The sequence below is a fragment of the Semicossyphus pulcher genome, unplaced genomic scaffold (genome assembly GCF_022749685.1).
Source record: "Semicossyphus pulcher isolate SPU_LCO1_2020_fin unplaced genomic scaffold, fSemPul1.0.p SCAF_24, whole genome shotgun sequence".
NCBI lineage: Eukaryota > Metazoa > Chordata > Actinopteri > Labriformes > Labridae > Semicossyphus > Semicossyphus pulcher.
The window spans coordinates 13,642,434-13,658,363 of NW_027211698.1; the positions used below are offsets into that span (position 1 = coordinate 13,642,434).

The 15,930-nt window shown below is 41.2% G+C and overlaps 2 protein-coding genes across 5 annotated transcripts in view; both read left to right on the forward strand.

The window, feature by feature from the left end:
- Positions 1-636: 636 nt before the first annotated feature.
- On the forward strand, positions 637-9,770 carry cunh7orf57 (chromosome unknown C7orf57 homolog). The gene is made up of 8 exons (XM_069675573.1): positions 637-732; positions 1,606-1,655; positions 1,880-2,053; positions 2,630-2,717; positions 3,443-3,566; positions 4,215-4,279; positions 4,599-4,699; positions 6,323-9,770. The coding sequence occupies exons 2-8, from the start codon at positions 1,610-1,612 to the stop codon at positions 6,379-6,381; spliced, it is 657 nt and encodes a 218-aa protein (XP_069531674.1). The 5' UTR covers positions 637-732; positions 1,606-1,609; the 3' UTR covers positions 6,382-9,770.
- Positions 9,771-10,936: 1,166 nt separating this feature from the next.
- The window catches only part of LOC138603361 (plakophilin-4-like), a 55,176-nt gene continuing 50,182 nt past the window's right edge, over positions 10,937-15,930 (forward strand). For 3 of the 4 annotated variants that reach the window (XM_069675094.1, XM_069675096.1, XM_069675097.1), the window contains exons 1-2: positions 10,937-11,196; positions 11,950-12,156. In XM_069675094.1, the coding sequence (XP_069531195.1) occupies positions 12,016-12,156 (141 nt within the window). In that variant the 5' untranslated portion in view covers positions 10,937-11,196; positions 11,950-12,015. Of the gene's footprint in view, positions 11,197-11,938; positions 12,157-15,930 lie in introns of all 4 variants that reach the window. The other variant, XM_069675095.1, reaches the window with a different exon arrangement.

Genomic DNA, 15,930 nt, shown 5'->3' on the forward strand with positions numbered 1-15,930 from the left:
ATGTCAAGAATCCTAAATATCTCTCAAGTCTGTCTTTTGCAGTGGAATAACCACTTTTAATATATATTTTACAGCATATTAAGAGCATGATAAGTTGTTTTAATGGATCACTCTGTCGTTGCATATGTTATAAACAAAGTATTTGTAATATGACTAATACTGTTTGTTCTAATGACATAAAAATCTCTTAAATAAAGTCTACATCTGTTAAATCTAAAGAAGTCTTATTGGTCGTCAGTGATTAAGCACTTCATTGAAACATTATTTTAATGTTTAAGGTGAATATATTCAGTTTAGTCTTATCTTTCAGTTGTTTTATGACATTATGCTTTTATAAAAATTATTATAATAAAGACAAACCAGTTACCTGAGTATTTATGTTGCTGATGGAGGAGGAATTATGTTTTTTGCACTACAACGATGCTTGTCTTCTAAACGTGGCCAAAGATCTTCTCTTCATCCAGTAGCAAGACGAATAATAGGAAGAGCGCTCATTTGTACACATTTTGAGATCTGCTCTCCACGCTTTGTTTTGTTTTCGATAGAGACGCTAATTTAACAGCCTACAAAATGACGTCAGGCTTTGTCAGCTATACGCGATCTTTGGTTAGCGTACCGGAAGTTGGTAGCAGGTGCCACAGGAAGTGTGTGCAGGAGAATAAGAAGAAGCTAACGGAATTTAATTACAGAAAGCCGCTCAATAATTCCAACGAAAGGAAATTAACATATAATGTAAGATATGTACCTGATTTTCTGTGAGCAGTATAGTTTGCTGCATATCTAAAAACTAGTTTTGTTGCAGCACAAAGTAAGGATAGCGCTGGAAAGCCTTTGCGGCAACTAGCTAGGTGGCTAGCTATGTTAGCAAGGCTTTGTTAGCTACATGGCTAAGTCGAAATATGCCGGTAGAAAAAGATGATTTTACTATATTCTCCTGATATTGTGTGCTAGTTTAATACTGTATACTCTGTGTATGGTCAAACTTTACAATTTTACATTTCTTGGCGTGTGTGCATCCTCTGCAAAGTGAGCTCACTTTTTTAAATCAGTGTCTCTTACATTATGTCTTCTAGTATACGTAATTGTTCACTAGTACACTTTGTTTTCACACATTTTATGCACACAAGAGGAGTGTTATTTAACGTACTCGATTCTTTAACCCACATACTTATTATTAACAAAATCCTAACAGCCACTATTACGATGAACAAGCGCAGACGGGCCGCTCAGCTTGATATAAGGGAACCGCAAGGCCAAACTCTATAGAAAAGATGATAATTTAAGACGACGTTTCTATTAAATTACAGCACACAACTTGTTTAACATGATTTGAAATATTTTGTTAATGTTTTAAGTCTTTTGGTAGGTTCGGCATACATTCTATCTGTTAAGCAGTGAATTATTTATTTCAAATCCCAGTTTCTTGTCATGGTGGTAGGCCCCTCTTGTCCATTGTAGTGGAAGATGGTGAGAAAGACATATTTGAAAGTGGACATTTTATGTGCAACAAGTTGTGCTTTGAGTTATCTTTTAAAGAAGCTACTGCTAATGTAGAAGAAAAGTAAAGTATTTCCTTTGTTCATCAGATTGTTTTACATCTTTCAGCTAAATGATGAGTGCTGCTGTACCTAACCATCGAAGGACCAAGCCTGGTGGTAAGACATTTCAAGAGGCATTTTCTTGCTCCATCACGTGAAATTAATTGAAACATTCAAAGCTAGATTACATTTCTAAGTCTTAATGTATACATTTTTTTATTAGCTTTTAAGTCACAACAAGAAAACAGAAGAGAGTGACTTTGGATTAAATCTAAAGAAAGTATCCAATAGGAAGGAACAGCTTTGTAAAGCAAAAATATGTAATTCTCACTCCATTGCAGGCATAAAGCCCGGGATTGTGAACACCGGCGTGACTGGACCTACCTCCCAGATACCTGGCCTGTCCCAGAGTGCTGACGAAAGCACCCCGGCGGAGAGGGTCAGCGGACGGCGTGTTGGGATCTTTGAGTCGGACTCGGACTATGTCAAGCTTGCAAAGGGCGGAGGACACAAAGGTAGAGGTTTCTTTAGACAAACAAACTCTCCTTTCACATATTTAAAGGAGGAGATCTGACACACTTGCTTCTGCCCTCAGAGTGAACAGAGTACAGTAAACTAAAACGGTGGAAGTCTTCACATTTTAGAAATAAAAAAACATCCCAGCGGATTTGTTTGATGTTGACAACTCTTTGAAATGCAAATCCTGAACAAGTAGCCCATCGGTCCTCAACATAAAAGAGGGGATCTTTCCTGATTTTTTTTTATGCATTGTGGGAAAATAGACGGCTGTTTTTTTTTAAATTAAAAATGCAACAACGCTGCATTTTGTCACCAGGGGAAAACAGTCATTTTTGATGTGCACACTACTCTCTTGTACTGAAAAGTCGCTATATTTAGCATAGATTTATCATTGCAAAGAGGGAGCTATCTTGATTTCAAATGTCTGGAAATGTTAGCTATTATGTCTTATTTCTGGATAGTAGCTCCAGTCTTTAGCTAAAACACCTCATTCTGCTTTTAAAGGTGAGACACAGTATAATGCTTCATTATTGCTGTCGGTGTTTTGAACATTGTGTTTCTTCCTCCCGCAGGGCTGTTGAGTCATGATGCGGATGCTGATGACAAACCGCCGAAGCCCTACAATCCTCCCAACTGGTTTGGAGGCGATGAGTCAAAGAGGTACAAACACCGGTCACGCAAGCACACAAGAGATCAAACACTGAAGATGCAACGCCACTAGAGATGTTCTGATACCAGTTTTTCACTCCCAAAACAGACTTGAGTATAGGCGGATCCAAGTATCCTGGGGGATATAGCTGTGGGATATAGCTGTGGGATATACCCTTAAGCGTACAACAAGTTAGCACCATGTAACTTTGCTAACATTAGCATCCCCTCCTGACCTTCCTTCTCTGTGGAAGAGGGTCTGAAAAAATCTGATAACATGAAGCAGCTTTATTTTGGAGTTTTAGTCATCTTAACTTTAAAAAAATAAATAAAGAAAGTGTGTGTTTGGAAGCCCAGAGTACATATACCTTATTTTCGGCTGTATCTGAGGCATTTCCATACTGGTATCAGAGCAGCTCTAATCGCTGCATCTTGAGGTGTCAGGATTGTGTGCATCACCTAAATCCTGCATAATCCCGAGAAAGAGTTTCCCACCACGTCCTCAGACTTGTTTATTGTGTCAGTGCAGAGAGGGCTTTGATTGTTAATGAAAAATCTCTTTCAGTATCACAACAGCCGCCTGGATTTTATGACAAAACACAACATTTCTAAATGCTTATTGATCCTCCTGAGGGCCACACGGCGCGCTCGCCAAGCGTACGAGCCGCAGCGAGGGAATGTGGAAAGTGTCTCGCAGTGATTTCACCCCGTATATCCTCGTGGTTTTGTGCTTACAGCGGAAGCAAAGCAACGTCTCCCGACAGCCAGATGAAGGCGGGCATGCAGCCTCTGGCTGCACCGTTTGGCACTGATAACGGTTCGACCTGGGAGACTGATAGAATTTCACCTGGTAAAGAAAAGGTGAATGGACCAAACCAAAGTCACCCCAAACATTGAAAACGTGTCCATCTCTTCCATCCTTTTATTTTTGCATTTATACCACCACCTTTTCCTTTTTTTTTTGCTCCATCGTCGCATTCGCAGTTTGGTTAAAATTCATTTCCTGCTGGTGCTTTGGCTGTTTGGTAGCTTTGAGGAAAGATGGTTTAAAGTTTTCAGGTAAGTTCAGCGAAAGGACCTGATTAACATCTTACTGTGTGCTTTTAAAATGAAATTAACTCCATATTTCTTTATCCAAGTATTCGATAACCTGCACGGGAAGTTTGCCTTAAAAGCAGAAAAATGACACAATGAAAAGATGCAAACTTAAGCCAATAAAAGAATGTTTACGCGAGAACAAATAAAACGATTGATGCTGTTTTAAGGATAAATAATGTTTGCTTTTGCGGGTTGGTTCAGCTGCAGCCACTTCCTTTTTAATCATCTTCCGTTGCATGACTAATTCACATAAGGTTTCTCCCATCATCATCATCCTTCGCTCTGTTAATTGCATGTATTTTGCAGAATAAAAGTCAGAGTCATTCACATTTATTTGTTAAATAATGCAGCTGCTACTTTAAGGTTGACGCTGGTGTTAGCAGCAACACAAATAACGTTTCCCTCCCACAGATGTCTCCTGATGGCATCGCCTGTGAGATCGAGGGTCTGACCATGACCAACAAGTACAAGAGAACGTGAGTCAATCCCTCTTTTCTAAGTATTGTCTACTTAATCGACTAATATTGATGAATAAAACATCAAACACTTTAACAACTCCCCTACGTTCAGAGTGATGTCTTGTTTTGTCTGACAAAAACCCAAAGATGTTACATTTGAAACGATGTAAGACAAGAAAAAACACATTTGCAAAGAAGTAACCATTAAATATTTAGTATTTTTCCTTGATAATTGACATGAATGATTAATTGACGCTCAGTGCTGGCTGTGAGAGATGTAAGCCTCAAGTTTATTCTGTCAGCATTAGCAGAATACGAACACTGTTTGTGTCTGCAGGTCTTACGATAAGAAGGCTCCCCCGGTCAGCATGTCCAAGCTGCTGAGTCATGGCTACGTCGAGGACAAGAAGAAGTCTCCTAATGATGACGATACCTCAAGTAAGAAAGGATCTCTGCAGCTTCATGACGTCTAACAGTTCAACACCTCTCCTTTGAGAAGACGATAGATTCTTCTGCTCAGATTTAAAGATTTATTTCCAAAGTCTTTCTTGTTTTTGGAATTAAAAACATTCTGTGGGGCGCTGGTTTAGCTTAGTTGGTAGAGCAGGTGCCCCATGTACAGAGGCTGCAGTCCTCTGCATGTCATCCCCACTCTCTCCTCCCCACACGTCCTGTCTCTCTTCAGCTGTCCTATGTAATAAAGGCAAAATGCCAAAAAAATAATCATATAAAAAAAAAAAATTCTGTGTTATACGTTGAAAAAACAAACCAGATATTGTTTAAATGATTGAAATCCTAAAGCATCCAAAATGTTAAGAAATAAAACAAGTATGGAGGCTAACACCAGCTAAGGTAAAGCTAATGCTAACTGCTGTAGCCACAGATGCGTAATCCCCCTCAGGTAAAGTAGGAGAAGACTGCTGATACAACAGTTTCATAGCAACAACATGCACTTTATAAATAGCATGTTTCTCAACAAAGTTAAAAAGTGCTTAACAAACACTTTAAAATAAAACAGAATAAAAATGTACACAGACATAAAAGCCTTGTTAAAAAAGTGTTAAGAAGAGCCAGATTTGGAAAACCAGATTTCAGCCGGTCGTTCCAGAGTTTGTGAGCCCGGGCTGCAAATGAGCCTGATCGACCTGAGCCTTCAAAACTCATTTGGTGTCTGTGAGAACATTTTAGATTATTGGAGCCTAACAAGATGACCTTTGCTCCCTTTGGAGAAGGCAAGCAGTCAAGAAAGCAGAAGGAATAATCTGTCAATCTGACCATATCCTATTCAAGGGTTTCCCACGTATGCCCTCAGACAAGCGGTGTTGCGTACCGGCAAGGAAAACGAAGACATGCAAACTCCTTCATTCATTCTGCCATCGAGCTACTGAACAGTTTGAATGCATAATCCGACTGGGAAAGTCCTTTGTTTCTGTTCAGCATGTTGTTGTCGATGCCTGACCGTGACGTCACTTTATCTGTTGCATTTAAAATCAAGGACAACATAAAAATAAAATGAGACGCACCACAAAACAATCAAACAAAAAACTGCACATGCAACCGTCGGCACAGGTGATCATGTACACACACACAAGGTAACTATTGCAAATTGTCACATTTTAAATTATCTAGAGCCGGAAAATGTTTGTTGTTGAACGTGTTCAACCCAGAAGGCCTTTTTTTAGAAGGCCATTTTGCCTTTATTAGACAGGACAGCTGAAGAGAGACAGGACATGTGGGGAGAAGAGAGAGGGGGATGACATGCAGCAAAGGGTCGAGGGCGGGAGTCGAGCCTGCGGCCGCTGCGTCGCAGACTGTAGCCTCTGTTTATGGGGCGCCTGCTCTACCGACTGAGCTAAACCAGCGTCCCCCTTTTAAAAGATCTTTCATCAGCCTTTATTATGATAGGGTAACTGAAGAGGAAATACTGGGAGGCGAGAGCAGGGATGACATTCAGTAAGGGTTCAGAGTATCTGCAGCAAAGGCTTGCCTCTGAGCTAAACCGGCGTCCGCAAGAGAAGCAACAAGTGTCAGTAAAAATGGTTTGTTTTCTTTGTTCTTCAGGCGTGACCTCCGAACAGACGAGCACCATCATGACGGAGGACGTGGACGACCTGGAGTAGCGCGCGCAGGTTCTGGTCTCGAGGGAAAAGGGGGTCCACCTAACACTGGTTCATGGTTTCACAAATCCACGAACACGCCACTCCGCCCTTCTCCAATTCACCCACATTAATTGTACATCCACTGACTGTTAGGTTTTGTACTTTATGCAAAGGTACTGTCCTCTCTATTTATTTGCTTTGATTTGTAAAGAAGAATTCACACTTATTTTGTTGAGTAGATGTGTCGGTGATCGCTGTTTTTTTTTCTTTCTCAATTTCTCGATTTGAAAGACGAGTTGTGCGCAGGGCAGGAAACTAACGTTTAACGTCCACAGCGGCAGATCACGTTTGATTTTCACCCGGGAATCAAGATTCAAACCTTAAAGTCATCAGAGTCTGCCTGGAGGCTGGTGTTAGTTTCCCTCCCTGGTTGTATGAAGATCGAGTTAGCGAGTTTAAAAGTATTTGTGCTAATGAAACGTGGTTCAAGTGACGTGAAATATTATTTGTTTTGATCAAGGGCTCCTGCTCTGTGAAGGGACGCTGTGTGTTTCTCGGCTGCGGGGGTTTTAACGATCATTCGTCGAGACAGCGGCCCCCGCAGCTGTGACCACATGCCAAAGTGCATACTGACGGCCACAGACGGCACGTTTTCGTTCGGTTTTAAGGGGCCAAAAGTGATGTTTCAGGTTGCTGCTCTGCAAAATGTGTCTCCTCTCGGCTATTCCTCGGAACATTCTGTTGTTTTTGAGTCTTTCAAATGGAGAAATGTGCAATTTAAAGACGGCTTTAGTAGAAATATCAGAATCAAAATCTCAATTAATGTTGCTGGTTTACAGAAAATTCTGATTCCTAGCAGGTGCTGCAAGTTGCTAATCAGTGTTAATTAATGAGGACGCTCACCAAGTGTTTGATGCTGGTCCAAATATGTCAGAATCTCGCTAATGAGAGATCAAAATTCGGGTTTATTTTGCACGTTTACACCCTCAGTGTTTCGCTGTTGCAGCCAAATAAGCCGAAAGTCATGCAACAACAGATAACTGAGAAAACTTAGCAGACAGACGACCTGAGAATCAAGTCCGGTGTCATTCCCTGTGAAGATTAACTTTTAACAAAGTATGTGCTGAACATGCCAACCAAGCAGTGTGTCCCTGCTCGCGCAGTGTTTTTGACTTTGTAGACATCAGTAGGAGAACGTAGTGTTAGTGCACAGCCCGGTCACGCCAAAAAAACCCTTCATCTGTCTCATGGCATTTTGTTTATCCACCGGATTAGATGAGAGAAGTTGTTTCTGCAGCATCATTGTTGAAGACTTGTGAGAGTGTGGATGGTTGCCTCTGCTGTCCCGTCTCCATTTATTGGTAAAAAAAAATGCCCTGAAAAGAAAATGAAGCCTTTAAATCGCCAAAATTGTCAAAAGCAGCTGTCGTTCCAAATGATAGAAGATATTCTAAACACTAATTTCATCTGTCAATTAAAAACCAGGACTTCTCTCTACATCTGCCATATTTTTGCTTTTACTTGAATTGATCTGAATTTGTTTTTTAAAGTTGTTCTAATCTGTGTGAAACCCTTAAAGTTTCTGATGGAGCTGACGTGTCAAATGTAACGTAAACAAATGGAGAGGAAATCAAAAGAAACTGAATTGCTGTTTTAGTGTTGCTTGCAACCTTATTAAATGCAAAAAAACAAGTAGGAAAAATGGGTCAAATCGATGCACGTAAACGACCATATTCTGGGTAACGCTAAATAACAAATGCACTTTTGTTTCACCCTTCTATCTTAAATAAAGCCCCTTGTAAAAACACATTAACACAGGTCATTGGCAGGTCTTAAGAAGTCTGAAATTAAAGTCACAGAAGTCTTACTTCCTCTTGCTTGTCTTCTGTTGGCACCAATGTTAGAGAACGTTCTGGATGCGAGCTGCCGGGAGACGCAGACTTCAAATCGGGATGCTTGTGACGGCGGAGGCACAATCGCAAGGACGCTCAGCAAAAACTAAATTAAGTAAATATTGGTAAATCAATTTTTCTGCCACTTATCCAAGTCCAGACTCCTTTAATTTAATTGCTTACGTCATTACGAGTTCTTGTTATTTACAGCTCGGAAGTATCCCTCTTGTTTCCCGTCTGTTTTGAATCTTAAAGTTGTATCACTGAGAAATGGGCGTTAAATTTTAATTGATTAGGTCTTAAAATGTCTTAATGTGACCCTGCAGAACCGTTTACAACCCCTCTTTTTCCGTCTTAAATCCTAAAATGAAATGCTTTTATTTTGGAAGCTTTCAGAATCAGACAGCTGAAGAGCGAACTGGTGATATTAAATGTTCCCGGGTGGAAGCAGGAGAACTGATGTACTGGTCAGACTGGTCGGTGCTGAAGCCAGATTTTAACACTTTTTTGTTTTCCCTGTGAATTTCAACACTTCCTCAAGTTTCCTTTGGATCTTGGCTCGCGGAGTTTGCCACCTAAACTCCTGCAGACGACACTAATTACTCCGTCTCTTCCTCCTTTTTCTTGCTCGTGTGGTTGCAGAATAAATTTGCCTGTCAGGATATCTTAAAAAAAAAGGTAATGGATTTCTTCGACGTTTGACGGACAGCTCAGCCCTGACTCATTTTAACGCTTATTATTTTCTACCCGTGGCTGTGAACCTGGCGGCGACAGTAAAATCCTAATCCTACAGGGACATTTGTCAGGTGAAGAAAATGCTCTTAAAATGAAAAAGGATGGGGATGATTTATTTGGGTATAACAGGCAGATTATAGCTCCCAAGTTGTCCCAGTAAATCCCCCAAATTCATCACCTCCTTCCTCGAACGATGCGGCAGAAACAGACTCTCATTTAAAAACTCTTACAAGAAACGTGTCATGTTAAACTTTCCAGGTTTAGGGTTGTCACTGTTTTTCCAACACAGTATATTTAATGCATAATTTATCTATTTGTGGTATTAAAAGGTGTTTTAGACGCTCTCCTGTGTTATTTTTGACACTGGATTTTACTTTGCGGTACGAGGAGCGGTGAATGTATCGTCCTTTGCTTCAAAAAAACGGGTTTACTTTTATCAACTGTTGAATATTCAGGTACAGTATTTACAGTTCCAAACAGTGTTTCCGTCCTTTTCCCAGTGATTTTGTGTTATATAAGTTTACGAACAAATAGTGGGAACCTTTAACTCTTGAAAAGTCTTTCCTGTCCCTCTTTGCTTTTTTTTTGTTTTTCATCTTCACGTAAATTAAGTTTAAAAAAGCAAGTGTACCCGAGGAGAAGGCAGCTTTCAAACAGAGAAGACCCCTCGAGTGTTTGTAGTGAGGAGAAATCCACCTGACACAGCTCAATGTAAGACCCCGCTTATTGATGACTGCACACAGACTCTCAATTATCATTTAAATAAATGGGCATGTGCATGAACCAGTGTACTGTTGTTTTTTCTCTTCATTAACCACAACTTATGGGACAGAAATTATACTTATTACTTTAAGTATCCTACCTGAAATCTGTTTATATGTTAGCTAAACATGGCTGCATGTACATTATCTATCAAATAAAACTAATATTCAAACGTAGACAGGCTTGGATGGTGAGATTAGGCCCCTCCTCACATGACCGATGCTGTGCAACCATTTCAAGCAACCGTTTCTTTGAAAAGCTACCGTACCGCAGAGACCTTGCACCCTTCTTCACGAAGAGGCGTGGTGCAGGCAGTGCCGAGTTAATGTCACAGCTTTACGTCGAGCTTTTTTAGGGAATCATCGAGCATTTAGGCAGAATTAAAGGGTTTTATCGGTGGAAAATATCGGCGGAAAGATGACGTATCTGCCGATGCCGATACCCATAACGTGCATCCCTAATACACACATTTTTAAAGCGCATCCTCTCCTTTGTTACTCCAGATTCTGAGGCTTTGGCGACCTCATGTTAAAGCAAGAGGACACAATATATATTAAATACAAAGATATGTTAATAACTATATTAAAAAAAGTAAATAAATAAGTTGCCTTTAAGTTTAAATTATATAATATGGTTGTAAGGGTTTAAAAATGTGTGACACTTGATTAATGTAAACTCTTCCCTTAAAGGGCCAGTTCACCCTATTTGCTAACTTTCCCCTCTGGTATCTGACTTTAAGTGTTTGTTTTAAAAAGGAGATTATGAATCTATGTCTTTTTTTCTTCTGGCAGAAATGAGCTTCCATATAAAATGCAATTCCATAATTCACAATGAAGTACTCCATAAACTTTACTATTAAATGATCCCCATGGACTCCTGTAAGGAACAGTGTGGCCTAAAGCAAGGGAGGAGATAAAAAGACACACGCACTCACACACACACGTGCACACACACGCAAACACGCGCACGGCAGCCGCTGCAGGCTGCATCTTCCTCTCCATCTGCGCTGTTTGCACGGAGCTGCATCTCACTCATCACTGCCCCTGCACCTGCAGCTGCACCGCCATGCACCGGTGCATCCGAGCGCAGATCGATTCCTCTATCGGAAAATAATCCATAGCCGCATGGTGACGTCACGCCGCTGATCGGTAATAGTGGCTGGGCGGGCTGGTTGGTGGGCGGGTGGCTGCTGGGTGCCGCGCGGACGCCAGGGGTAGATAGATGGGTGCACTGAACGCAAACACCGGTTAAGAAGAGAGAAAAGACATATAAATATCGCACGAGGAGTGTTTGGACGCGCGCGGGGACTGTTTTGCTGTTTGTTTGTTTGTCGCGTCGGCGCGTGGGGGATGTAGTAGCTGTCACGGCCGCCTGCAGGAGGAGGATGGATGCGTAACAGGACGGATCGAGCCAGCTGTGGCCTGCTTCTCACAGCAACATCTGGCCGGTGAGTTGTTCTGACAGCCGCAGCCGCTTGTCAGGCGCGCGGGCATTTCTGCTTGTGTGAACCGGAGAGAGGAGAAGGGGAAGGGAGGGGGCAGGCTTGGTTTCAGTGCAGCCGCGCTCCCCTCCTCGGTCTCCGGTCCGGTGAGTCGGTGTGACCTCGTCCTTGGCTGCCAGATGGAGGTGGAGTGATTGATGTGCACGTTTGACAGACAGGCTGCATGTAGCATATGATGGAGGCTCATCACGGATCGTGCTCGTGCACTAATATGCGGGGGGGAAATCATGAACGTGACATGCTGTTAAATGCCTCTTGTGCAGCGTGCATGCACACCTGCAAATACAATGCAAAACCTTTAATTTATGACAATTGCAACTGTTTTTATGGGGAAATATGCAATTAAAAGCTCCAGTGAGGGGTTAAAATACATGAAAGGGAAACAATATCATCTTTTTATTGATCCTTTCTGTTAACCCCTACAGACATTGATACCATAGGTGCATAAAAAGCTACAATCACACTGTAAGTGTTGCAGAAATAGCATGCCATAAATGCTCTATGAGTCCCTGCAGAGATATTAGAGAGGTTTAAAAACAAAATAGCACAGAGGTTAAGGTCACAGTGAATCCCTGCAGGATTATTATAGGAGGTATAACACAATATGCTCCCTGTAAACTCGCTCTTTCACAGTATGACAGTGATTTTATTTATGATCCTCCTTGTCCACATCTTAACCGGCTTGTAGTCCTCCCGCAGGGTCAGAGAGGGCGCCTCAGCAGCCAGCCGGTTCTGGACCATCGCGGGGAGGAGGTGGAGGAAGAGATGGAGATGGAGGAGGGGGACGCAGAGGGGGAAGGGCCCATGGCGGTCAGAGAGGGGCCGAGCGGTCACGGCCTTCAGGTGGACGACAGTGGCACAACCACCACCACCACCACCAACCTCTTGGCGTCTGTTAAAGAACAGGTAAGAGATGCTGCAGTCACACCCTTGTTGTTTTGTAGCATTATTTTCACACCTCTTGGTCATAACCCACCTACTCATTCTGTTATGATGTATCGTGTTATTTGTCTTCTTCATTTTTCTGGAACTCGTGTCTTATTTGGATGAGGATGTAACCTGTGTGACCAGTTCACATCCCACTTTAATGTCTAGGGACACAAACACCTGAAATTATCCCTGAAAAGTTAAGTTTCTTATATGTCATAAGATTAATAAATAGCAAGTTTTTTTAACCCACAGGCATGGACAGACTATGAGACACTGGGCCCCTTGATACAGACATGTAAAAGGCCCCCAACCACTTTTACAAGAGAGTCCTGGCGCCCTTTTTTTGCTTCTCTTTCTTGCAGTATTTGATCTCTTTATAGTTTTGCGTGTCTTTGTACTCATGTTACATCCTTCAGAAGTCATTTTGCTTCCCTTTGTGATCATTGTGTGGTCTTTGTAGTCATCTTGGCTCTCCTTTTGTTGGTTTTGCATCACTTGTAAGCATTGTGCGTCTACACAATCAACTAGAATCACCATTTTGCATCCCATTTAAGTCATTTTGCATCAATTTGTCACCTCTTGTCATCTTGCGTCTTTTTATTTGGTGGTTTTGGATCACTTTGGAAACATTGTGCGTCTGCAGGAACATTTGTTGTCATTTTGCGTCTCTTTGTAGTATTTTCCTGTCTTTATGGCCATTTTGCATCCTTTTTCAGTCATTTTGCATCAATTTGTTGCCTCTTGTCAAATCTTTATCGTCATTTTGTGACTGTGATTATCTTGTGTGTCTTTTTTTGTGGTTTTGTATCACTTTGGAAACATTGTGCGTCCACAGGGTCATTTGTTGTTGCTTTGTGTCTCTTTGTAGTAATTTTGTGTGTCTTTATGCCCATTTTGCATCCCTTTTTAGTCATTTTGCATCAATTTGTCGCCTCTTGTCAAATCTTTGCAGTCATCTTGCGCCTCTATTTGTTGGTTTTGCATCCCTTTGTAACCATTGTGCGTCTCCATGATCATTTGGAATCTTAATGTTGTTCCTTTGAGTCTGTTAGTGGTCATTTGGCATCCCTTGTAGTCAGTGTGCAGGTTTGGTCATTTTGTATTTCTTTGTGGTAATTTTGTGTGTCTTTATGGCCATTTGCATCCCTTTTTAGTGATTTAGCATCAGTTTGTAGTCTCTTATCAAATCTTCGTCATTTTATGTCTCTCTGTGGTCGTTTTGCATCTCTAGATGATCCTTTGTATCTCTTTGCTTTAATTTTGTATCTATTTGTAGTGGTTTTGAAAATTTTTCCCGTTGTTTTGCAACAATTTTGTTGCATCTTTGTGGTCATTTTGCATCCTTGTAGTCATTATGGAAGTCTTTGTAGTACCTATGCATCTCTTGCTGGTTGTTCTGCATCTCTGTAGTCATTTCATGTATTTTGTGGCCATTCTGCATCCCTTTGTGGTTGTATTGCATATATTTGTGGTCATTTGGCATCCATTTGTGTTTGTTTTACACCTCTTTGTGGTCATTTTGCCTCTCTTTGTAGCAATTCTTTGTTTCTTTTTGGTTGTTTTCCATCTCTCAGGGTGGTTTTGCATCTCTCTTTAGTCATTTTGCATCCCTTTCTTGTTATCTTGCATGTCTTTGGTGTCGTTTTGCACCTCTCAGGGGATGCCCTTTTGTGGTTCTTTTATTGACTTTCCCTCCATAATTCCAAACCACCACTTTCCACAGAGGCTCTGGTGCTGAGGTCCTGGCCCTGAACATTGACAGACTGTTTAGTAAACTATCTGTGACAATAAAAAGCCAACTTCTGAGTCTGATAGAGGGGAGCACCACCCCTCTGGCTCCGCCCCTCTTCACAGGATAAATGAAGTCTGTGACTCACCCAAATTTACTGAGCAAATCCAGAGGATTATCTCCAGATGAGACTGCAGTGTAATGGGTCTCCATGCTGAGCGTCCCAAATTTACATTTAAAATTCTATTAAAACTGTCATTAATAATTCACTAGGTGTAGGACTTTTTAATCTGTGCTCCAAAACACATTGAGGACGACAGATTTTCGACAGGTTTCACAGGAGTATGTTTATCAGATGACTCATCTGCGTGGACATATTTAAAACGCTGAATGTTTATATGAATTGACAGCCAGAGATGTTAACTTTGGCTATTGACACATTAAAAAAACATCAGATCTGTGTTGCAAATGAAAGGAAGAAATGTAAAATCAAAGAGTCTTGCAGCTGCAGTTAAAACGCAGCCTCCATCTCTCCGTCTGTCTCTCATCCCCGCTGTTATTTTTATGCTTCCGTCTATCCCGTCAACATGGGAGCCTGTCTGTTCTCCTGCTCTTAATTATGCCTGGACCGTGGCCATGTTCTCAACTTATTCCCTGGGTGTGTGACTCTGAATTCGGCACACTGCTATTTAAAGGCTTATGATGTCCAAGAAAAAAAAAAGGCTCCGCTCTTACTTTTAATCTGCCATTTTCCTCGGAGCGAGCAGACAGAAATGTTGATGTGAAGTTCCGGATGTTTGGCTTCCATGATGAGGCTTTGATATTCTTTTAACACAGCAGGGAGCGGGTTTGTCACCCTTCGATCGCACCTAATGTTTAAAGAGCTCTGCTCGCTCCCGGAGACTCGCACGTTTCACACACGACGATCCAATTTCCTGCAGACGAGTCGTATTTCAACAATTACATTCATGCGTTTCGTACATTATTTTCTGCTGGCTCGAAGAAACTAAATGCAAAATCATGATACCGAGGTAAATACCAGGAATAGACGCCGTCATTACAGCTCTTTGCATGTAGCTCGCAGTGACTTAAAGCTCTTTGAAATTGGTACTGATGCAAAAAAAAACAAAAGTTGCATCAACACAAATCAGAGGTTTGCTGAAAGGAAGCAGACATTTGTCCGTTTTTCTTCTAAGCTCTCCAGAAATACCCCTCTCCGAAGACAAATCACATGTAATGACGAATGTTTAAGTTCTTCTGATAAGCAGCATCTTGACCTCAGACGAGAAGGCTGCTATTTACACTGCAGCCAATGTCCTTAAACCAGAAGTGAAATGCTGTTCTAATATAAAATAATAATATTAATATGGTTGCTCTTTGTATCTCCAAATGGCCTGCAGCCATGGAGAGATTATGAGACGATGGGTCCCTCGACAAAGACGGATGATTCTTACACTTAAAAGAAAATCCCCAGACTGAACGAGACAGAAGAAGCAGTCACAGTGTTTGAGTTCTGCATCTCTTCTTGGTCGTCTCTTTGTTGTGATTTTCCAGTCTTCTCTTTTTTGTATTTTTACGTCTCCAAATCTCTGTTATGCATCTTTTGTAGTCATTTTTCAGGTCGTTTTTGTGTCTAAGTAGTGGTTTTGTTGTAATCTTTCATCTCTTTGTGGTCGTTATGCGTCTCTAGATTGCGGTTATGCATCTTTGTCGTAATTTTAAACATTTTTAAAGTTATTTTGCATCTCCTTTTTGTCATTTTGCATCTGTTAGTGGCCATTTTGCATCTGTACGGGTGTTTTGGATCCCTTTGTAGTTATTTTGCATCTCGTTGTGGTGGTGTTATGTCTCTTTGTAGTCATTTTGCATCTCTTTCTGGTTGTTTTGCATTTCTTTTTGGAAGTATTATGTCTCTTTGTAGTAATTTTGCATCTTTTTCTCGTTGGATTGTATCCCTGTCAGCTCCTTTGGCATCTCTTCCGTACTTACTCTTACCTCTAAGGGTGTTTTGCATCCCTTTG